This window comes from Castanea sativa, chromosome 4, assembly GCF_040712315.1.
Source record: "Castanea sativa cultivar Marrone di Chiusa Pesio chromosome 4, ASM4071231v1".
NCBI classification, from domain to species: Eukaryota; Viridiplantae; Streptophyta; class Magnoliopsida; order Fagales; family Fagaceae; genus Castanea; species Castanea sativa.
This window is the reverse complement of record NC_134016.1, coordinates 41138325-41162818: the sequence shown is the minus strand read 5'-3', so window position 1 is coordinate 41162818 and position 24494 is coordinate 41138325. Positions and strand designations below refer to the sequence as shown.

At 32.8% G+C, this 24494-nt stretch overlaps 1 protein-coding gene and 1 long non-coding RNA gene across 7 annotated transcripts; one reads left to right on the top strand and one right to left on the bottom strand.

The window, feature by feature from the left end:
- Window positions 1-1289: 1289 nt before the first annotated feature.
- On the bottom strand, window positions 1290-5374 carry LOC142631050 (uncharacterized). Of its 2 annotated transcripts, none has more exons than XR_012843496.1 (4): window positions 4632-5374; window positions 4432-4537; window positions 2739-3955; window positions 1290-2137 (listed from the first exon to the last, which is right to left on the bottom strand). It is a non-coding gene; the product is annotated as an uncharacterized LOC142631050 (long non-coding RNA). The 2 variants fall into 2 exon arrangements; XR_012843497.1 differs by having other exon boundaries at window positions 4432-4533; window positions 4632-5373.
- An 11382-nt stretch (window positions 5375-16756) lies between these two features.
- On the top strand, window positions 16757-24331 carry LOC142631992 (uncharacterized). 5 transcript variants are annotated; one of them, XR_012843709.1, is made up of 4 exons: window positions 16757-17229; window positions 17328-17408; window positions 17533-17613; window positions 23530-24331. XR_012843709.1 is itself a non-coding variant. In XM_075806404.1 (4 exons), the coding sequence occupies exons 1-4, from the start codon at window positions 17005-17007 to the stop codon at window positions 24005-24007; spliced, it is 654 nt and encodes a 217-aa protein (XP_075662519.1). In that variant the 5' UTR covers window positions 16766-17004; the 3' UTR covers window positions 24008-24331. The 5 variants fall into 5 exon arrangements, 2 of the variants coding, with proteins under 2 accessions (XP_075662519.1, XP_075662520.1); XR_012843707.1 differs by having other exon boundaries at window positions 16762-17229; window positions 17539-17613; XM_075806404.1 differs by having other exon boundaries at window positions 16766-17018.
- The last annotated feature ends 163 nt before the right edge of the window (window positions 24332-24494 follow it).

The following is a 24494-nucleotide window of genomic DNA, read 5'->3' as shown; positions in this document are numbered from 1 at the left end:
CAAATTTTCAGAGATTATTTCTTGTTGTAAAGGTGAATGAAATAATATTGTTAGTGGCTTGTTCATCTCTTCGCATTGAAATGCACCCATTGTGGTAGGTTTGGCAGATAAACCTCTTAAAGCTGAACCTTTTCTTTTTTTGGAAGTTAAGTGGATTTTGTGGGTTTTTTATTTTCTTATATTTGGAAGAAAAAGTAATGTTAAACTTGAAGGATTTCTTGTTTGTGTATGTGCCAGTGATGAAGCACACGTTTTCTTTGAAGCATTTCATGGGCTTCTTGTTTTCCTGACCTCATTTCCAACTGCCTTAATTGGTCTACACTTTCAAGTCTTGGATGTCTCGCCACTTGATACACATTTTGCTATCATCTTGCTATTCATCATGTCTACAATCATCTATGGCATTGCATATGTGGAGATAAAAATGCTACCCCAAGACAATGAGTACCTTCCCATATTGAGGTTCATTTGTTTTGTTTGGTCTCTGGAATTATTGCTATTGAGCTAATTGTTGCAATAATCATTTCTCCCTTATGGCTATTCATGGTTAATTTATGTCCAACCTTGATCTTGGGGGTATGCCATTTATACCAACAAATTTGTAAGGGTCTCTACTGCACAGCTGATTTAGTACTCAATGTCATATGTAGCTTGTTTAAAAAGATTTGTCAATTAGTTTATCAGATATATGACTGGGTCCTACAGAAATTCCAATAAGCAGCTTCTCAAGCATTTCTTTCAAGGGAACAGGAAGACAATGGTATTCAGATGGAAGAAATTTTGAGTGACCTATTATTGTAAGTAAGACAAGTAAGAAAATTTTTAACTTACGCAATTTTCTGTTTGTGGAAGTTTGAATTTATTTACATCCTATTCAAAGTCAGGTCAATTACACTATATTCAGCATATGTTTTTATACTTTACTGAAGATCTCACATCCAACTGCTTAGAAAGTAAATTTGCCATGCAATTTTGCAAATTTTTAAAAACTTGACTTATATGGTTGAAAGGTTTTATGGGATGTGAGATTTCAAATTTTATTTTATTTTATTTTTGTGACAACGCCAAAATTTGTTAGTAAGAGTAACCACATCAATCCATTTATAGTCTTCTAAAATAGAAAAAAGTACAAATTTTACATATTTTGAGCAAAAAAAATCCACATCAATAGGTGTAAAAATGTGTAAATATTTCCATGAGCTATAGTAACCGTGTATATTTACATGGTTACTGTAGCTCGTTTATCTATTATTTTAGTATTTGTTTCTCTCTCCTCTCAACTCTCTCAGGCTCATAGCTCTCTCTTTCAACCATGTATACTTCTCACTCTCACCTCTCTATCGTTTCATCTCTCCCTCAATCCCTCAATCAGTCCCCCGATTTCACCTTAGGCCACCAATCTCACTCACCGTCGAAACGATCTCAACAAGCAAATGACGCCGTGTCGGAGCTTAGATGCTACGATCTCATTTGCACAAGACCCATCTTTAAGACAAATAAATAATGAACTATAAATGGTGTCAAAAACTACAAATCTTTTTTTCCTTTTTGGTGAGGAGGGGGGCTGGGGTTAAAAAAAGCCATCATACAATTGCACCAAAAATGCAACAACAGATACTCTTTTTGGGTGGGGGTGCTGATAGGAAAGTACAACTCAAAGTTTACACCACTGTTGCCCTAATCCATAATAACAAATATTTTCTTCTCTGTTATTGTTTGAATACAACAAAAAACTTTGAATCTACATTAATGCCCATTTCTCCTTATATATCCCAACACAGACAAAGAAACTCTCAACACTTAGTAGACATAAGATTAATCTACCATAAGACTTGTTAAAGTCACAACTGTTAATAGCCTTCAAGTTCTGCATTTCTTCAACAATAACACCTCATGAAAAGGAACATTTTGGACATTACAAGAATTACAAATCCTTCCATTTTTCCGTGTAATATTTTAGGGCCCAAATGTCTAAGCAGGAATTTGAATACAAGAAAAAACTGTAAATTTCACGATAGACTAACATCATCACATAACAGTAAACATAGAAATGTCCTTTCTTGTAAGCCTAGAGATGATGCTTTTTGTGTTGAGGTGTATGCGAGTTTGTGTTTGCTGGTGTGTAAATCATATACACCTTCCAAAAAAAAAGAAAGAAATCCATATACAATTTGGTATAACTTCATATCATGAAAAAAAAAAAAAAAATCCTTTCCAAGCAATATTAAAAACAAAAAAGCTGATATTACTAATTTTGGGACATACCTCATCGAATAGAAAAAGAAAAAGAAAAAGGGTCCAAAATTGACTACACCGTGTATCTTATAATACAATTTGAAAGATCAAGCCTAGTATTAAAATTTATCAAAGATCATCAAGAGAGAAAGAAACAATTAACTTAGTTGGTAAAGTCTCTTGACATTGTATTGAAGACTAGGTATTGAATTGCACATCAACCAGAGATAGGAGGATTAAGGAACAGGAGGGAAAATTCCCTCTTTTTATCTGTTTTAATAGAAGTAGAAGAGCGAAAATTCCCATTATGTAGCTCACAGGCCAAGTAGGCCTCTAATGACCACAATAAGACAGAAATGGCCAACAAAATTAGCCAAAATATTCAGGAAATTAATACCTACTAGAAACCATACTCCACACTCCAACCTTACAATAGTTGGCAGTCTAACAATTATCAAAGAGAGAATTAATTCAAAATGATCTAAAAGCAGTTAGGCACTCACTAAATTTGTCTTTTGAAACTGTTTCTATATTCCTTTGTGCATCCATTTGTTTTTCCTGCAAGACAACACTAAGAGAACCTTGGAGGCCCAAGAAAACTCAACCCTAAGAAAAATGCAGAATTAATGCATAAATCAATTATGAGAAAGCAGTTATCAATATTATCATGATCAACATTTCTAGCAAAACTCTGTTTAGAAATCCTGCACATTGTTACATGCAAGTTAACTCATCAAAAAACCAATCTGTCTTTTCGCATATAAGTATTAAAAGACCAAACTGTGACTGAAAAAATTTAGAAATCAAATCAACAAAATCACCAAGTTATATAATAAACCACATCAAAAGATTACAAAACATAGAATGATATATAGGAATAAAAACAATTACATGACAGAATGCTACATTCTCATGAATAGGGTTTACAGCTTATAAGAGGGGGATCCAGAAGCAAAGTAAGTAAAATGAAAAATAAATTTTATAGGTTCAGAGATTCTCTCTCTAAATTACAAAAAAAAAAAAATTGCCTTCCAGCAATTTTGTTGGTGGATTTCAGTTACACGAACAAAACATTATCACAAAAACAGGACATTAACTTCAAAATTTATTGTTTAATGAGTTCAAATAATTATTTCAAGATATGCCATGAAATATTACCTGACAGGTAAATAAACATACAGTGTATGCATTTTTCTTTTCCAGAGTTTGAAATTACAGTATTTCTTCCCTCCTAACCCATATATTTTTAGGTGACTCGAAGCCGAGTTTTAAACCATTTGTTGGTAAACAAAATTTTTCATGTAAGATTTGTCTCTTCAAATAATGATGCCTTGAGAAACCAAGCACTACATGCCATATGATGTTCCATGTTTACAGGAGAAATCAGGAAAGAAAAACAACAAAGTTGTTCCATGAACATGATTTCCAAATAATAGAAACTTTAATAAGGCCTTAATCAATCTCTTCACCCACTTTTTTCAAGTTAGTCACAGAATATGGTCCCAAAGCAAAAGATGACATAAAAGATAAATCATCCTCTTAATGCAAGCCTTGAATGGAAACAATAGAGGTGTTTACTAACAAAAATCTTGTTTGCAACTATTGTGTCTCCCAATCTTGCACCTTTCCCCTTTAAAGCTTGTATGCACATCACCTTTGTTGCCCCCAAGTTGTCCACAACTTTGAGAACGGACCTCATTTGAATTAAAGTCCTTTGTTACTGTAAAATTGCAAAGAACAAACTGAGGCAAAATCCAGAGGAGATAAAACCAGTGGACCTTTAAATATTGATTTGGCAAAATGGATTAAACCTTGGTTAAAATAATATGCCTTGTTTTACAATAAGGTAAAAGATTATTAGTGATCCTTTTAATCTTTCAAATAAAATGTAGGAACTAGGCAATTTTTACAACATCCTTTTATAGCCTTCTAAGGGAGATGGCTAAAACAGTTCTTCCTTTCAAGGCAAAGTAAAATGCTATTGGTCTCTGGAGTCTGGACAAGGAAAATGTATAACCAACCAACTACCTTACGTAGTATTGGTGTTTAAACACCGAAAATTTGTTTAAACACTTATTTTTATACACTTTTTATCTATATATATCCCATAAAACTTAAACAACGCTATTAGAAATCTCTTACAATCTTCAAACTTTTATATTGACCAGAGATGAGAGAATAAATAATTGCTTTTACCTCTTAGGGAAAAAATGTCAAGAGAACCCCTCAACTTTGAAGCAATGGCCAGAACACCCTAAACTTTTATTTTGACCCATTTTCTCCTTCAACCATACAAGCCTGCCTAATAGAGCCATCTGTTAGTCTATCTGTTAAGCGACTAAAGGAACACAACACACACGTGCATTTCATTTAAATCAAAGAAAAAAAAAACCCACCACGTTCTGATACAGAGAGTGCATCGCCTGAGTTTATGGTTCTGCCGTCGTTCGTCGTCTGTAAATCTGCAGCCATTATTGCCATCCATGGAGAAGAGGAAAGAAAGTAAGCGAGCTTGAGAGAGAAACCCAAATTAAGGAAATCTATGGATTAATTGTTAGAGAGATTGAGATGTGGAGATTAGCTTTGAGATTAGTTCTGACTTCTGAGAGGTTAGAGCTTGAGAGTTTTTGGCTATGGAGGCTACGGTTTGGCTAGAGAGAGAAAGCTGCGAGAGAAAGAAATAGAGAGAAGCTAGAGAAGAGAGATGGCTTGGTCTTAGGAGCCACCGCAGGCAGTGGTGGTAGTGGTCTTGATCTGTGGGTTTAGAGAGACAAGTTGCACAAAGAAACTTTGGTTTAGGCTTTGAGACTTTGCTGAAAACCCAGGATGGTACTTGTCGAACAAGATCCGATGGTGGTGCATACCTCCGGCGATTCCGCGATCTCCCGGATGCTTCCTGTGCTTGCCGATACGGTCATGTCTGGCGCTCACTATTTATGGCCTCAAACAGGATGCTTCTCTTTCTTCTCTTTTCATTTTGGGAAGTGATATAAAGAACATTAAAGTAGCCATGACAGAAGGATTAGAAGCTTGTGATGAGGAAAAGTGTGATAGAAGTGAGGAACATGCTTTTTTTTTTTTTGATGGGAAGTGAGGAACATGCTGAAAGCACATTTGAAGTGTCTTCACAAATGTGCTCATCTTTTGACTTTAATGAAGAAGGCAGTACTAGTAGTCAAGAAGTAATATTGCCAAGGTAAGTGAACTCAGTATTGAAGATGATGTGACGTGTCTTCTTCATGTTCCTCGTGAAACGTGGCGCCATTGTTGGGATCTCTCTCAATCGGTTTGGATAGTTTTTTTTGGAAAATTATCCATCCTTTCCATCAAATATAAATTTATTCTTTAATGTTAATTTGATTCCTAATTTTTTTTTAACGTGGTATCAATTTAATCCATGTATTTATCCTTGAATGGAAAATATTTATACGTCAAATAGAATATTAAAAAATTATTTTTCATGCTACATTAAGTGCCAATTGTAGATTCTAAAAAAAAAAAACTGCCAATTGTACATTCATGTCAAATTAAAAAAAAAAAAACTCCAAATTAAAATATACTCACGTGAGATTGGATTCATCTCACTAAATGATTCTAAAATTATAATTCATTATGTGGCGTTTGGTATGTAAGAATCTACATTACTCCTAGCATTCAGATTTTTAAGAATGTGATTTCTTGCAATCTAGATGCTTAGAAATGTAATTATTCCTATATTTGGTCTATTTCTAATAATCTTAAATGGATTATTTATTTTTCTCATCCTATTCTTAAATTTAAATATGAACTATTAAGTTCTTTTAAAAAAATTTGCCTCTAAATAAATAATGAAAAACAAAATATAAATTATTAATAATTTGTTGAGTAACACACACACAACAGTAAAAGTGAATACTTGGCAATAATAGAAAGTCTCCTTCAAACTTTTTTTTTTTTTTCATACGTGAAACTTAAATAGAACTTTGTTAAAAAATATATCAACATAGTTGTTTATTCTGTTTATGTTATTTTGGCAGGAAAATATAAAGATAAAGGTAAAGATATTGATGATTTGTTTTATATTTTATCTTAATTACTTAAATGATAAGGAAAAATAATTAAAATTGTCAATCTATAAAAAATACAATTTCCTTCAAGCTTGGAAATCTGGATAACTAATTGTTTTAAAGAGAATCTATATTCCAATTTAAATGAATTTAAAGGGGAATCAAGAGTCTCATAACATCTGATTCTCTAGCGTGATTTGCAACCAAATATGAGAATCTTTAAACATTCCCGATAATCCTAAAACATTACCCCGTACTAAAAGCTACATAAAAGTTTCTCTCTCTCGTCAGTATCATCTCCATAGCTGTCTTTATACAAATTTCTCAAAAGTTTAAGTGTTGGTTAGCAATTTGTTTAATTTTCTCCTACATGCTTGCTTCATGAGCTTGGGCTATAAACGAATGCAAAGCACCTTGTGAAACTACTGTTGGTAGCTCATAAAAAATGGATTCCTTTTTCTTTTTATTTGAGAAAGGTTGTCCACCATTCTGTAAAACTCTACGGGTTTTCAGGTTTGGTTTGAATTTGAAATGATGGTAGATTTGTTGGCAAGTCTACATGATGATTCTATAAAATCTGGAAAGTAAAAAGAGTGGTAGCAAATCACTCGTTTGCGAAGGGATCTATGGCACTAGGTAGTGCAGGTTTGATCCTATTGGACTAACTCATTTTTTGAGCTGGTTTCTTGGCTAGCTTTCTTAAGCGGGATTGTTTCTTTTAAACGAGAGAGAGAGAGAGAGAGAGAGAGAGAAATCAGATTTGTGTGCAGATTTTAATTTGGTTTTTTTTTTTAAAATCTGACTTGTCCCGTTGGTAGTTGACTTGGCATTAAAATTATTTAAATGATTTTTTATTATTCTGTTTGACGCATTAGCTTTTTTTATCTAAGGGATAATGATAAGGATTAAATTTACACAATACTAAAAATGTTAGGGACCAAATTAACATAATTAAAAGATTAAGGACCAAATTAATATTTGGTGTAAAAAACATGGACTAATTTTGTAATTTACCATTTTTTTTAAAATGAAATACACGTGAGTTCTGAATATTTGGAAGGCTTGTATAGTTCAATGAGCAAATTGACCAAAATAAAAGTTTAGGGCGCGTTCTAGCCATTGCTTTAAAGTTTAGGGGATCTCTTGACATTTTTCCCTACCTTTTATTTATTTACTTTTTTAAATACATTTTTCTACAAATTCTCTATCTTCTATCTATCTCATTTAAAAAATATTATTATTTTTATTTATTCTTTAACGTTTCTTTATTCCTTTTTAATTTTGAGAAGATTAATATTTGTTTATTCATTCCTAACTAATATATTTTTAAACTGTATGACTGTATTTTCTTAACAAATCTTGTGGAGCACTTGACCATATAGTGGATTGGTGTATTATATACTTTTAATTTATTAAATGCTTGATTGTTTTTATATTATACTTTATTATAATTTGAAATTTATCAAATTTACTTAGTCTTGTGCATGTCTTTTAAAATTTCTATCTATCTCATTTGAAAAATATTATTTTTTTCATTCATTATTTAATGTTTCTTTATTATTTTTTAATTTTCTTTGAGAAGATTAATATTTGTTTATTCATTCCTAACTAATATATTTTTAAATTGTTCGACGGTATTTTCTTAACAAATCTTGTGGAGCACTTGAGACAACCATATAGTGGGTTGGTGTATCATATACTTTTAATTTATTAAATGCTTGCATTATTTTTTATATTATACTTTATTATAATTTGAAATTTATCAAATTTACTTAGCCTCGTGCATGTCTTTTAAAAATTCTATATAATTTGAAATTCATCTAATCTATCTTAGTCTTAAAATTTGTCAAAATCTTTGTGATTTGAAATGAATTTAGCCCAACCCAAAAGCTTTTTTTTCTTTTTCTTTTTTATTTTCTTTTTTCCCTCTTGATTTCTCTCCTCCACAGACGTATCCACTCTTCTCCTCTCTATCTTCATCGTATACCCACACACATACCCCCATTCTTTTTTATTTTTGTTTTGGACAGAATACAAAACTCACCTTCTATGTTTTACTAAAATTCATTTCAATCCTCTAACTTTCAAATTTATTCAATTAAGGTTTTTTCATCAATTTTTGTTATATGTTATGGTTACTTTTTCAATTTTTAAAAAATTTTCTTCAAATTTTTATAGTTAAAAAGAATTTCAATTTTTTTTAACAAAAGTGACAAAAATGCATTAATTGAATAAATCTGAAATTTAGAGGACTGAAATAACAAAAGTAAAGTTAGAAGACTGAAATAAATTCTAAAGAAACTTAGAGGGTAATTTTTGCATTTCAGCCTTTTGTTTTTGTTGTTCTACTTCTACCCCTTCATTTACCAGTAAATTAAGTCATCTCTAGTCCAAAGAGTGAGAGAGACCATCAGCGGAGATCAAAGGCTAGGGAAGAGAGTTGTTCGAAGGATGAGCCACCTATTTTCAGATTAGCGTTCTATTTCTTTATTTTTTTAAAATTTGATTAGTTGTATGAGAAAGATTGGGTTTTGTCTTTGTTTTAACAATGTCTCCCGCTTGAGTTTGAGACATTTGAGGGAGAAAGGAGGTGAGTTTGATTTGTATCCATTGAAATAATAGTTGAATATTTTAATTGGTTGTGCTAATTTCTTATTCTATGTTATTCTTTTGCTAATAAACAATAGCGCATCAGGATAATAGAGTGATTGCTTATTAGCAAAAAACTTTTTGAGTTTTAAAGAGACTGTTGGAGCGCTATTTTATGGTTAAAATCTCTAAAATAGAGATGATTTTGTGTTTGTCGATGTCGTTGGAGATGCTCTAATAGATGTTACAATGGGTGGGGTTTTTTTTTTTTTTTTTTTGAAGCCATGGGTGGAGTTTATTTAGCTAATGTGGCATAAAAGTCTATGTAAGCAAATTTGAATGAGGTGTCTTAAGGTTTCATTTGGAATTAGAGTTTAAAGTCAATTTATTCAACTATTTAGCTTATTTTTGTTACTATTTATGGTTTCTATTACACGTTTTGGTACTATTAATGGACTCCATTGTACTATTTTAGTTAGTTTTTACCTTTATTTACAGTATTTTTAGTAAAAAGTTTTCAATTTTAATACAAAAGTGCGGGAGTGATATGTATGAGGTGTGAAGGATTGAACAAATATAAAATATTTTTTCAAAATTTTAAGTATAAAATATTTTACATAAATTTACTTTGGTTGATTGAAAATATTTTACTACAAAATAAACACTATAAAATTGAAAAATATTTTACATTTTAAATAGAACGCAAATAAGTTGTTCTAAATAAATATTAAATCTACTCGCCTGATCTACAAGGTCAGGAATTCATAAATTCAAAAGGCGCAATGGAAACGAAGGGGTGGGGTTTGAACAAATTTTAGGTACAAATTTGTCTTTTCATTGGAGTTGGTGGAGTAAGTTGAGGTGGTTTTTGTGACAAGTGTCAATCATTTATTGGGATCAAACACCAAACGAGATGCTTGAGGTCTACGAGCTAAAGGTCTCTCTTCAAGGTCTATGCAGAGACATCAATTTCTTTTTTTTTTTTTTTTTTAAATTGTAAACTAGAATTATTAAATTATACACCTTTAATTTTCAAAATTTGAATATTATCATCTAAAGTTTTATTCCGTTTGCATTAAGAGCTCTTCTGTCCATATTTTATGTTAAATGTCACATAAATTTATCAAATCTGTTTAGTTTGTCTAATAAAATAACGTCACGTCATTTTTATAGCATAGAAAATTTTAAATAATTAAAAAGACATGGCATACACGCGGTATTATTTTATCAGATGAACAAAACACATGTGACAAGATTATGTGGTACTTAATGGAAAATATGAATGAAGAAATAACATACGCAAATAGAATAAAACTTTAAGAATAAAATCTAAGGGTTTTGTTTGATTGGAATGGTGGAAAAGTGGGATAATAGAAAATAGTGAGATGATGGAAAAGTGAGAGGATATAAAAAATTTTATTTTCTCTTATTTTTGTTCGGTTGGGAGTGGAAAAGTGGAGGGATGGAAAAAATGAGTTTAAATAAATTTACTTATATATCCTTATTAAAGAATGATGCTCAATTAAAACAAAAAAGTGACAAATACTCATAAAAAAGAGCAATCACCAAAATTTATTGAAAAATAAAAATTATGTCAAAAAAAAATCATTCATCTGGAAAAAAGAGGCAATGTTACCCCAAAAAAAAAAAAAACATAAACACAAGGTAACGTTATTGTCTAGGGGAGAAAGAAAAAAAAAGGGGAAATCGAGGAAGCCATGTGCACATGCACATAGAATTTTTGTCAATCAAGAAAAAATTTATCTTTACTCAATTTTCTCTTTATTTTGGAGAGAAAACTTTTTGATGGGCTCAGAGAGAAAACACCTGGCCCCACCATTTATTTTCTTTCTTTCTTACCCAACCAAATATATTTAAAAAAAATTTTCCTTCTCATTTTCTCTCTCTCTAAAGTTTTTCATCTAGCTTTTTTTTTTGGTTGAGATTGGACTCAAATTTCATTTAAATCAAAGAAGTATCACAGTTTACAAAGTCATACACAATTGATGGAACCTTTCCATTCAAAACAAATCAGAACTAACATTTTGTGCAAATCTAGCAAGCAATTAATGCAGCTCATAGATATCCATTCAAAAGCTCCCATCAAATGCCGAATGTCCCCAACAATATTCCCAAGTGCTGATTGGTTGTCCTTGACCGAAACTATACTCCTCATAGCATTCATATTGTCTCCCTTAACTATCAGTTTCGTGAAGTTGGAATCTATTGCAAACTCCATCGCCTTACGACAAGTAAGCAATTCTGCCTCCTCGCTGCACTGGACTGCAGGACCCTTAACTATCATCGCTGCCATAACTTATCCCCTTGAGTTTCTGATCACAGCACAGAACCTAAAGCTGGTGTTATCTGAGAAAATTGTTGCATCATAGTTCAACTTATACACGGACTGAGGTGGCAGTTTCCAAGTGATCCCATCGTTCTACAGTGCCTGGTGAGCCATTCCTTGCACAAATCCAGCTTGTAAACTCTCCTGTGACTGTTGAAATTCCTCAAGCAACTCAGTTGCTCTCTTGTTCAACCAAACCAGCTCCAGAAATTTTCCTCCATGCATCAATTTGTTCCGCTGATTCCAAATCAACCATGTTTGAAACCATCATTAACTCCACCTCTGTTTTATCCACCCGATCCGACAAATACTCCAACATGGCTAAGAAATCAGTTCGCCCAATCCCACATTTCTGCAAGGCTCTAGCGCTGCCATGCCAAACTTCTTGAGCAGTTGTACATTCCCACAATACATGAATGGTTGATTCTTGAAATCTGAAGCAAAAAAGACATAAATCTTCCGACAAAATCCATTTCTTCTTGAGGTTCTATCCTGTTTCACCCCCAAATAAACCCAACCTAAATTTCCTAAAGGTAAAATTAGGGGTGTAATTTTTAATTTAACAATTTTTTTTTTAAGAAACAAAGGAGGTGTTTGGTATATGCGCTTAAAAATTAAAAACATGTGTTTGAAAAGATATATAAAAATATAAGTTGGTAAAAAAATGTATAAAAATATATATAATATTATTTAAAAATTAAAATTATGTATTTAAATAGGTGTACCAAGTGGGGGCAAAAAAGACTTGAAAAGAAGCAGAGACTTGGCGTGTTATTTATTTATTTAAGAGAAGAAGCTGAGACCTCTAAACTTTTTATTTTTTTATTTTAAGAAGTAGAGACCTTAAAATGTTCCAGGTCTACGAATAAAAAAAAAAACAAACAAACAAAAAAGAAGCAGAGGCTTGACTTGCTTCTTCTTCTTCTTCTTCTTCTTCTTTTTTTTTTTTTTTTTTTTTTTTTTAACAAAAAAAAAAAGAATAAAGAAGGTAGAGACCTTGACATCTCCAGGTCTACGAATCAACGTCTATGAAGGGAGAGACTTTGAGGTAGACCTCAACCCTTATCCCTTAAGATATAAAAGAAAAAAGAAGGTAGAGACCTTGACATCTCCAGGTCTACGAATTAAGGTCAATAAAGGGGGAGACTCTGAGGTAGACCTCAACCCTCAAGAATCAAGATATATGATATACCCCTTGCTCGTGGCTTTTCCAAAATGTCCCTGAAGACTTCCTCCGTTTTTATTTTTATTTTTTATTTTTATTATTTTTTGGAGAGAGCCTTTCTCCTCTATTTCAGTATTAAAATTAGTAAAAATTATGAGTTTTAATAGCCCCTTCATGTGTGTGTCTACACACACACACACACACACACACACACCCCCCCCCCCCCCATTTATTAAAGTATTAATCCATTTTTTTAATATTCAGTATTTTTTTTTTGTCATTTATAACTTATTAATTTTAAAAGCCTCTAAACTATACATTCATTAAATATAAGTAAATCTCTTTATTCAAATTTCTTATAATTTTTTTTCCTTTTCCTTTTCTTATAAAAACTTAAATTCATATTTTATTTTTCATCTAAAAAAGACATCGTTATTTATTTTGTTTATATTAAATTGATCTATGTTAAGACATGTGAACTATAAACACGAAAAATATAATTTAAGGAATAATTATCCTTTGCACTCATGTAATTAATATAATTTAAAGAATACTATCTTTAAACGTTACATGCTATTTTTTTTATATGTGAATTACAACAAATCTACTGTTAGATTAAATTTTCTTTTTATGCTTTGCATGTTTCGAAAATTTTAAAGATAATCTAAGATTAATATATAACAATATTATGAGTCCGTTTGGATAGAACTTATTTTGCTGAAACTGAAAACTGAAAACACTGTAGCAAAATAATTTTTAAATGTGTGAATAGTACCGTGGGACCCATTTTTAATGAAAAAGTTGCTGAAAAGTAAAATTTGTGGGACCCATGAACAATGCATTTGTGCACTGTTCATGGCTGAAAAGTCAAACTTTGCGGCTGGGTTAGAAAAAAAAAAAAAAAGAAGAAGCAAAACGCGGACGCGGACGTGTAGACTTGGATCCAAACGCCCTCTATAGATCAAATATTTAAATTTGAAGTATTTGTATTTAAAAACTGTGTATAAAAGATGACTTTTTAGATTGAATAGTAAATAATATCTAATTGACACGATAATTGATATGTTAAATATGTACTTCAATAGTTTTTTTTTTTTGTGGGTTTCTAGTTAGTTTAACTGGTAAAATCTCTGATGGTTGTATAAGAGATCTGTGGTTCAATCCCCGTCTACATCAAAAAATTGATTGGTGTCTTAGTCTGATGATAAAGAACTATTATCAGAAGCGGACGACATAGGTTGAAACTCTCTAAAAAAAATAGTAAAAATTTTAAAATATTAATTTAATAAAAAATTATTAATTAATGAAATATTATTTAGAGTTATATATATTATAACTTGAACTAACCATATATATTTATAAAATTTTTAGGATGATTGCATGTGGCTTAATTAAATAATGCATGTTTCATGAATTATAAAAATAAAATTTATACAGAAGAAGATAACAAATATACATGTTAATAGATGCTCCTAGGGCAATTGTTAATAAACTATTTTAAAAAAAATTTATCCACTTTTATGAAAAATTAAAAAAAGCTCTCAAAATATTATTTGTTTTTTTTAATTTTTTTTCATAAAATTTTTTTTAAAATAATTTACTAGCATATACACTCGGGTATTCACTAAGATTTTCCTAATAATAATAATATTAATAGTGTTGCTGGTTATCTTTATAGTAGTAGTTTATCAAAAAAGAAAAAGAAAAGGAAATAGAAATCTTTACGTGAACAGTACGAACGCGGTTATTTGGGCTATAGGGTCATTTACCGTAAACACATTCATATTATTAAAATAATTATTTTAATATTACGAAGTTACGAACGAAATTAAACCAAGGCGTTGCCGTATCAAAAAATATAAAGTGTGTAGAGTGGTCACTCCTGAGGCCTGAAGGCTGAAGCAAAGCACGTTTCCTCAAAGAATGGCCGGAAGACGCATGGAGTCGGACATGGAGAGAATTACCATTGCCGAACGTGATGTTAATATTAGCAACCATGACAGGTTAATACTTAAAATACTCGACCGACGACTGTCTTCATTTTTTATTATTTACTTTATACATACACACACACGCACACACACACAAATACATACACACTATCTTCAATATTTTCTTATCGGCTTTAATAGTTACTGCCCACCGCTCTATATCCTGGTCGGATCAGCCAACACCACCACCTTCCACTAAAAGTTCATCAAGTTTAACTGATATCTACGCGGAGAAGTTAGCTTGCAATAAATGAATTGCTACTGGAATGGAGGGCTGTGATGATACGTACGCTAGCTCTTAGGAATAAGATGACACGGTGAGAGTTACGTATACCTAGCTAGTACACAAAGTCTGGAGAGATGAGATCTGAGTATCTTACTGGGCGGAGTCAAAACTACGTATGTATCCACACATTTCCTGGAGGACAAATCAATTAGTTCTTTGATGAAGCACAACAGTTATTCTTCACACCGAAATCCTTTAGAAACTAACCATTTAAATCCCCAGTTAGCTTTGGTGCACCCCTCCAGCCCCGGCACTAATATATATATGCTTAAAAAACAAGCTCTGGTAATTTCTTCCGAAGCTTGGCCACAATATCTAACGACGTCGTGGGGATTGGTACTCATGACATGAGAGACTCGAGGAGAGCGCGTTGCCGCGGGATTTCCATGGTGTTGCGGCTTCAAACTAGGCCCTCTAGAAACGGTTCAATTCAGAGCCTTTTGTTTTTAAAACATCAGATGCTGACACTAACAGGTTTTTGTCTTTTTTTTTTTCCTACAACAACCCTCTAGAAACGGTTCAATTCAGAGCTTTTTGTTTTTAAAACACGCAAGATTGCAAGTACTTGTTGCGATAGTTATATCTATAAGTAGTAGCAAAGTATGGGAGGTAAGAATCCAAATTTAAGTTTTAAAAAAAAGTTTAATATATATATATATATACATATTTAAATTAAATTAAAATATAATTTTTATTTTATCGCTTGATAAGTTATAAATGGTGAAAATATGAACTTATCATTTTTTCCTTCACTATTCATAATTCACTGCATAACAAATTATAGTTAAAATTGTGTAAAATATTGTGCTACTAAAATTACTCTTTTCCAAAATATGGATATGGGAATAGTACTCTTTTTATGGACCGTATCATTGTATCTAGTCACGAGATCCTGATTTCATCGCGTGGTAATGAACGAATGATTAGGATGAGAAGTTAAAAAATATAATTGTAATCTCAGTCGTTGAATAGAAATATATTATAACCTATTATTTTTTTAGTTTTGTACTTTTTTTTTCACACTTTTCTTACTTTTTTTTTTTAGAAACAAGCCCGTACAGAAGAGAGGGGAAAGGGAGGAGAAGTAAGGTTGTACCGCGGATCTAATGTGTGTATATATATATATGTAGAAAGGTCAATACTAATGAGCTGTTTTTTAGGAAAAAATTATTGCTAATTCTGATTCTAATTATTACTTTTTATCATCAAATCAAAATATTAATTAATTTTTAAAATAATTTATTTGTTGAGCCATATGTAACCACTAACTATTATGCTCTATTTGTTTTGGTGATAATGGTTTTTAGAAAACCATTCATTTTTTCAAAAAATATTTTTTATATAACTATTTCATTTTAAAAAAAATATTTAGTAACAACCTTAAATGAGTTGAAAAACAATCTATTAGGCATGTGAGTGTATTTCCTTATCTCATCCTCCTTCCCCTATATATATGTGTGTGTGTGTGTGTGGGTGTGTTACTCAAAAAAAAAAAAAAAATTCTCTTATTTTGTTTGTTATGAGATAGAGTTATTCTCCAAAATAATTTAGTAAAAAACAATATCTTAAAATAAGCCATATATTTTTTTATTAATCTAAAATAATTTTTCTTTGGCTTATTTTTTTTATGCTACTAAAAAAATGAAAAACTATCTTTTCATAATGTTTTTTGATGGAGACAAATAGAACATTGGTTGGTACATGTAGCAAAAATTTTACTAATTTTTTTTATTAATATAAGATAGAGATTATATTCTAACTTAATATAAGTGTATATATGTGTGAACTTTTTTTGTGAAGACCTAAACCTCGGCTTTTATCCCTCGTCTCTTATATTTACCTATACTTATAGGATAACCATACGTGTGCAGTAGTATTTCACTAATTAAAGGGTGAAAGGATCTCCTACAGAGCCGAGCCCTTTCATTACACTTGAACCTCACACACTGGTGGGCTCACATGTTGACCCTTTACTAGGATTAAGATAAGGTACAATTGTAATCAATGGCCGAGATTACAGTTGCACCCGATATCAGTCCCTTTTACTATTCCTTCTAAATAAAATATATTTAAAAAGAATTAAAAAGTTAAAAAAAAAAAAAAATTATGAGAGAAAATAAATAGGTGAATTCCATCAATCCCCCTCCACTATACCTTCTCATTTAAAGGAGATTCTCCAGCTTCACTTCATTTTGTTTTTCCTATGAAAAGGAGATTTGTGCTTTCTGTCGCCCGTCTAATTGGTGCCACTGTCAACCGTCAAATTTCCTTTTTTTTTTTTTTATAATTTTATTTATTATGAAGACTATGGCTTCGGCAGCGGGACAGAAGCGTTGTGAGCTTCAATGGCGGCGGCAATGTAAGTTTGTCGTTGCAGGTCTGGGATGCGTTGAGAAACGTGGATTTCAGAACACCAAAATCCAGTGATTTCATACAACGAAAAACATACGTCGAGCCGCAAAGGCTAAGAATTTATTCCTAACATAGCCCCCTTAACCCACTTAAAAAATAAAAAAAAAATCTCAACCTTAACCCTAACCAAAATTATTCCTAACATAGCCTCCTTCCCGGTCAGTTTCAAGGCATCGATTTCTTTGTTATTCAATTTACATGTTTGATTGTTACTTTGCATCTATTTTTGTAATTTTTTCTTTTTTCTTTAAACCAGTTTCAACTCAAATGCGGCCGTGAGCTTAACGATCAGATTGAAAGCTTTAATTTTGAATGTTTTTTATAGCCTATTGAACAGGTTTGGGCTCTAGATTTATTAACCCTATTCCTTTGTTTTTTAAATTTTCAAATTTATTGTCGCTTGGAGGATTGGATCAATTTTTATTTGATAATTAATCGTATGTTTTTTTTTTCCCTTCAAGTTTCAGCTTAAATGCGGCTCTGGATTTAGCCATCAAATTGAAGAATTCAATTTTGGAAGCTATTTATCACCGACTGAACGGGTTTGGGTTCTAGCTTCAATCTCTATATTTCTTCGTCTTTCAAATTTGATTGTTTCTTGGATCAATTTTTGTTTCGTAATTGATTTATTGCCTTTTGTTTTCTATAAGTTTCAACTTCAATGCGGTTGTTAATTTAGTGATCAGATTGAAAGTTTTGATTTTGGAAGCTCTTTATCGCCTATCAAACAGATTTGGGTTCTTGTATAAATATGTTTGTCTAGATGAATTTATTCTCCATACTCTCACCAACACTACTTCAAATTCCCGTTCGATAGGAATTATATTAAGGAGCTTGGACTGCCATCTAGCAATCATAGTAACTTCTGTTAAACCAAGATATTCTTGACCTTTGCTTTCATTTGCTTTCTTCCTGGGACAATAAGTTTAGCCATTCCTATCTCAAATTAGTCCGGTAGGATTGTTCTTCTTCAAGCAAAGGAACAAACTCTTCTTTATGATCCACCTCCCCATTCAAAATGGTGTTCAGCACTAGCACCACCCTTATTATAAGTGAAAATTTCTCTAGATGCCTGAGGTTCTATCTTACACTCACCCCCTATCCTACTACTCCACCCTCACCTAAAATCCGCCAAAGTAATCCTTAGCCGTGGAATCCAAGAGCTTGTGAGGTAGAGAGAGTCCTTCCTTAAGTCCTCCTTTTTTACCTCTCTTTCCCTTCAAGCCTCTTCAAGGAAGCTAGCTCAACACCCTCTGGCGTATCAAGACAACTGACAAAAAGGGGAGGGGGGAGGATGGATCACCTGCCGATCTGTGATCAAACAAACTATACCTGAAGAATGGGATATAGATTTACCGACCAGGCATCTCTTTTGTTCAATAATGCCTTCACTTCAAGTTGCTATTTACCAATAAAAATATGAAAAAGACACTACCTTTTCGAATTGAAGAAGCTGAAGGGGCGAACGAGTGCCATGGGACGTATATGTGCCTGTGTTGCTCGTTGTACTTAGGGGTTAGCTCCTGAATATGCATAATTTGGGATTATTTAGAAGGATTAGTGAAGCATTATGTCTATGATACTTATTAATACGATAATTGTTAAAATTATCAGTTGAAGCTGGAAGGCCTGTTTATCTTTAGCGGCTATGGATAATTGAATTTTTTTTTTTTGGCTGTCCATTTTCATTTTGCATCTGTTTTATATGAATTGGGTTTCTTAATTCATGATATGTTTTACTTTTAGAGTCACTGGTTTTTTTAGGGATTTGATGCAGCCATAGAAGATGAATTTGTTATTACCTCAAAATTATTCTTAGGGCCTATGTGTGAAGTCCAATTAAAGTAAAAACCATTTGATTTGAAGGTTTAGTTATATGTGTCCTTAGGTTAAAACGGTTTCAATATGGGTTTTAATTAACATATTATGGTCAATTTTGTATTCAAAGGCAAAACTGTAATGTATACTATGCTTGAACTTTGTCCTTCATTGGCTACATTAAACTCCCTAGATGACTCTAGAGGTGGAATTGATCTCCATACCAAAGGAAGAGTATACTCACTTCCTAGCTCAGCAAAAGGGAGCTGCTTCTTCCTTTGCTTCCACTTTAGCTCAATCAGGTACTGCATCCTATTGTATTTTATGTTACACTTCATTGGAGTCTAAGAAAATAAAACGTAAGATATTTAAGATCTCCTAAAAAATCCTAGACTCAACTAAAGTTGTGAAACTACCAAAATATCTTTAATTTATAGGGATTGCGGAAATTATAACTTTGCTCCTAAATACAAAATTGACCATAACATACAAAATAAAATCCCATATTAAAAACTGTTTTAACCCAAAGACACACAACTAGACCTTTAACGTCACATGACTTTTACTTCAACTAGACTTCAAGCATGGCCCCACAAAATAAATCTTGAATATGCGAATTTGTAAAGTAGTAACATTTTAATGTTCCATGGTTGCATCAGATATGTTGGTTTGGAACTGTCGTGTTGCTTTTCTAATTTCTGGGTTGTTCCGAGGAGTGTGGGTGATTGTCTTTTGGGAATTGTAGACTGCGTCTGAGTGTCAGCCATTGTTTTGGTTGCTATTTATTTTTAGTGTTGCTCACAGGTGCTGCGTCTTATTCACTTGTTTACTTTCTTTGTCTTAATCGGGTGCTTATTGGAAAATAAGGAAGGCATACAGCCCAATTTCTTATTCCCCTTTGATATGTCTATTACTTTGATTCGTCTTAAGGGGAGTTATTATGCACAATGGGCCCAGGTTATTGAGGATTTTCTTTTGATAGTAAGAAGTTTACTTATCTAAATGATGATCTGCCTCCTATTATGGATCAGGAGTTGTTTGTAGAAAAGTATGGAATCCAAAATAAGTTGTAGCCAAGTATTTTTTCCCGCTACCAAACTTGTGCAGGAGCGAGCCTACGAGCTAAATTCCGGTGTCAATTTTGAGCACTGTTAATTTCTATCTTTTTCTTCTTCTATACAGCCCCAAGATAACCCCTTACTCTTACCTATGAGATATTTGGGCATGCCCCTCGGGGCACATTATAAGGATTCATCAATTTGGAATCCTATTATAGAAAAGATTGAGAAACGGCTGGCTGGATGGAAAAGACTCTATTTGTCGAAAGGTGGTAGGCTTACTTTGTTAAAGAGTACCCTATCGAGTCTTCCCACCTACTTTTTATCGTTGTTTACTATCCCTCAAGCTGTGGCAGCAAGAATAGAAAGGATTCAAAGGAATTTCCTTTGGGGGGCCTCAGAGGATGTGTTTAAGTATCCTTTAGTTGCTTGGGACAAGGTATGGTTGCCAATTGAATGTGGCGGTTTGGGAATCCGGAGGGTTGGGTTGTTTAACAAGGCTTTGCTTGGGAAGTGGTTGTGGCGTTTTGGGAAAGAAAAACATAGATTATGGCGTCAGGTTCTAGTAGATAAATATGGGGAGGCAAGAGGAGGCTGGTGTACTAGAGAGGTAAGTGGTGCCCACGGGTCTGGGATGTGGAGGAGTATTAAATTAGGAACAGAGAAGTTCTTTAGCCAGATTTTGTATAATGTGGGGGAGGGTAGCTGTGTTAGTTTTTGGCATGACCCATGGTGTGGGCCTACTCCTTTGAAGGAACTATTTCCTTCTATGTATGATTGCTCTATCTCTAAAGAAGCATAGGTCTCTGACTTGGTTGTATCAAATTCAGAACGAGAGAGAGCTGGAATTTATTGTTCCGGCATGGTCCTCAAGATTGGCAGGCAACCACTATCTATTCATTCTTTGAGTTTATTTATTCCTCTATGCCGAGGGGTGAGGGGGATGATCAGCTGGTCTGGAAATTGACTACATCGGGTGTTTTTGATGTGCGCTCTTTTTATAAGCTATTATCTAGTCCTACCACTGATGCCTTTTCTTGGGAGTGTATATGGCGTATTAAGGTGCCTAAATGGGTGTCTTTCTTCTTATGGACAGCAGCTAATGATGGGATACTCACTATTGACAACCTTATTAAGAAAGGTCAGTTTTTGGTTAATAGGTGTTGCTTATGTTGTTGTGATGGGGAATCAATGAATCACCTTCTTCTTCATTGTAAGTTCTCTCAAGCCTTATGGTGTGAAGCTTTTGCAGTGTTTGGGATTCAATGGGTAATGCCAAGGTCAGTGAACTCTTTTTTCTTTATTTGGAGAAACTGGTTTGGAAAGCATCGTTCAACCATTGGAATATGGTCCCGGCATGTGTAATTTGGTTAGTCTGGCAGGAACATAATGCCCGGATTTTTGAAGATAAGACGAGAACTTTGGAACATCTAAAAAGTATACTTTTTCGTACTTTGTTACTTTGGGCTTGAGTTTGGGGGTGTACGAATTGTACTGCTTTATTTGATTTTTTAGTTTCTATTTCCTTTAGGTCTTGATTTTCTTGTATTTGGTTCATTGTTCAAAGTGTTTACCATCGTGAACATTATATTCATTTCTTTTCAATAAAAGTCTTATTACTTATCAAAAAAAAGAAAACCATAAAACCCCACATAATTTCTCTATCAAATAGTCATAATTTTCTGTTTCTAGGGGAAGGAGGTGTGTGTTATTTGTTTGGTTGTTTTTTTGGTCTTTGAAGATTTAAGAAAAGAGTTGCCCATTATCATTGTTGGGGCATATTCTGATTATTTTAAAATTATCTGCAAGGAAAGGGGAAAAGGTATTTTTCTATACTGGCATGGTTGTATGTTTTCTTTTTTAGTTTTTCAAGCTTCTCTGATATTTAAGGCCTATGATAGATGAGATTTGTGCATCCAACGAAAACATAGTGTGAATGAGATGGAAAAACGAGGAAGAAGAGATGGGTTTTATTCCTTTTCCAGTTGGGTTTCTTGTTGTGCTTGTTGGTTTAAGATAGTCAATGCTTGAGATTTTGAACAGAGTTTATGCCCCTGATGTTGAACTCCTAGTTTTTTATTTTTTATTTTTTGGGGGGGGGGGTGTATCAGATGCTGAATTGTTGAAAACTGGCTAAGTTGATTTATTTGTTTATTTGTATCTTACACATTACAATTATATGTTAATTATGACTTTTTTCACTAGAAATTTATGTTACTTCAGATTATGTAACCATAATTGGAAATAACGTTTAGTTGTTTGTTCTTTGATTAATATGTAACTTTCGCTTCTATTTTTTTCCCCCACCAATAGAAATAAATTCAAATACTTCTAACTATATAAATGATCCAAACGAGGGATTAAAAACCCATGAATTGCAAAATAATGATGTCCAAATCCCTCGATTGATTTGAAACCCAAATCCAAAATCTAAATCCATGCTCCCAAATGCAGCCTAAGGGTTGGGCTCCTTTAAGATTTTTATGTTAGCAAGGCCTGGTTGTGTTATTAAATTATCATGTATCCATGATGTCAGCCTTCACGAATTTTAGCCTAGAGAGCCCAGGCACTAGGTTTGTGTGTGTCTGTTAGCTAGGAGGTTCATCACTTCTAATACAATTTACTTTGAATGCCAAGAGTCATATAGCTTAGTGGCATTGACTAGTCTCCTTTATGAGGAAAACCAGAGTTCAAATCTGCCCCCATACATTTTCTTTAGTATTTTTCAAATATACCTGCAGTTTTCCATGAAAATCTCTACTTTAGATCTTCCTTTTGCTTTCAAGATTCTCACAATGAAGAAATTTTCTTCCTATGCTTTCTTCAGATTACCCTTAATGACAGCAATGTTCTATGAAGTAATTTTAGTAGAGGTTTTTTTGGGGTAATTACAAATAACCCACCTAAGATTTGGCCTATTTTCACCTTGCCTATCTATGGTTCAAAAGTTAGCACTTTGCCTACCTGAGATTAACTCCATTAGGCTTCCATAAGCTACCTCTCCATTTGCCATTAGGAAAGCACTTCTTAGACGAAAACAAACATAAAATGAATATAAAAAACTTGGGTTTGAAATTTTTACAAAAATGGATGAACATTACAAATGAGGATCCCTATCCAATTCCAAAGTTTTAGGACTAAGGCTTGGTTGTTGTTTTTTACATTTCAACATCAATACTAATGCATGTATTAGGAACCGTAAGTCTTATGTCAGACCTATGGCTTATTGAATGACTTCAATTATTACAAACTCCCACTGCACAGTCACACATGCATATAAAGACTAAATTTTAAGAATTCTTGACAAGACAAATTGTTAAAGATTATTTCTTGTAGTAAGGATGAATGAATTAGTGGCTTATTCATCTCTTCACGTTGAATTGCACTCATTGTGGTATGTTTGGGAGAGAAACCTAAAAAAGTTTAAGGGATATGCTTCCTTTTTTCTTTTTCTCTCTCTCTCTTTTTTGTTTTTTTTGTTTGTGTGTGCGTGGAAGTTAAGTGGATTTTGATTTTCTTATGTTTGGAAGAAAAAAAAAAAAAAATTAAAGCTGAAGGGTTTCTTGTTTTTGGGTGTGCCAGTAATGAAGCACTCTCTTTCATTGAAGCATTTCATGCGCTTCTTAGTGACCTCGCCTTGTTTCTGACAGCCTTAATTGGTTTACACTTTCAAGTCTTGGGCGTCTCACCACTTCATACACATTTTGCTATCATCTTGCTTTTCTTCATGGCTACAATTGTCCATCGCATTGCATATACGGAGATAAAGCTACGACCTCAAGACGTTGGGTATCTTCCTTTATTGAGTTTCATTTGTCTGGTTTCTGGAATTATTGCTATTGAGCTACTCTTCGCAATAATCATCTCTCCCTTTTGGCTATTTATGGTTAATTTATGCCCAATCTTGATTCTAGGGGTACTGTGTCATTTGTACCTACAAATTTATCAGTGTGTTTACTACACAGCTAATTTAGTACTCAATTCAGTATGTAGCTTGTTTAAAAAGATTTGTGAATTAGTTGATCAGATATATGACTGGGTTCTACAGAAATTCCAGTAAGCAGCTTCTCAACCATTTTCTACAAGGGAACAAGAAGACAATGGTACGTATTCAGATGGAAGAAAATGTTTTTAAGTGACCTGTAGTTAATTAGACATATTTTAAGCCAAAAAAAAGGGATGCTTGTGATTCCTTTACTAGTAATAGAGTCAGCTGGTGTTAGATTTAAGACTGATTGCAGTATCCTTTTATGTCTCATTCCTAATAGTGGCATCCTGGTAATACTTTATTGCCTGATCTGTATTTGCACACATAAGAAGTTGTCATCCATTTATTTCTTTTGGATCCCGCTCCATCTAGCATCAAAATGACTTGCCTCTACAACACTTGCCAATTCTGGATCCTTTTTTCTTGCATTCACCAGCATTACATTGTGATTTGTGACTGCATATCCTCACCACATTTATCATGATTCTCCAGTATTTCTGATAAAATAAAGTTTGAAATCCATTTAATTCAAAGGCCTTTGAAACACTCATTTGAGAGG

Coding starts and splice junctions, on each gene's coding strand:
- LOC142631992 (XM_075806404.1), top strand. Junction 17,409..17,532: donor TTTTATAGCCTATTGAACAG/GTTTGGGCTCTA, acceptor TTTCCCTTCAAG/TTTCAGCTTAAATGCGGCTC. Junction 17,614..23,529: donor ATTTATCACCGACTGAACGG/GTTTGGGTTCTA, acceptor TGGGTGTGCCAG/TAATGAAGCACTCTCTTTCA.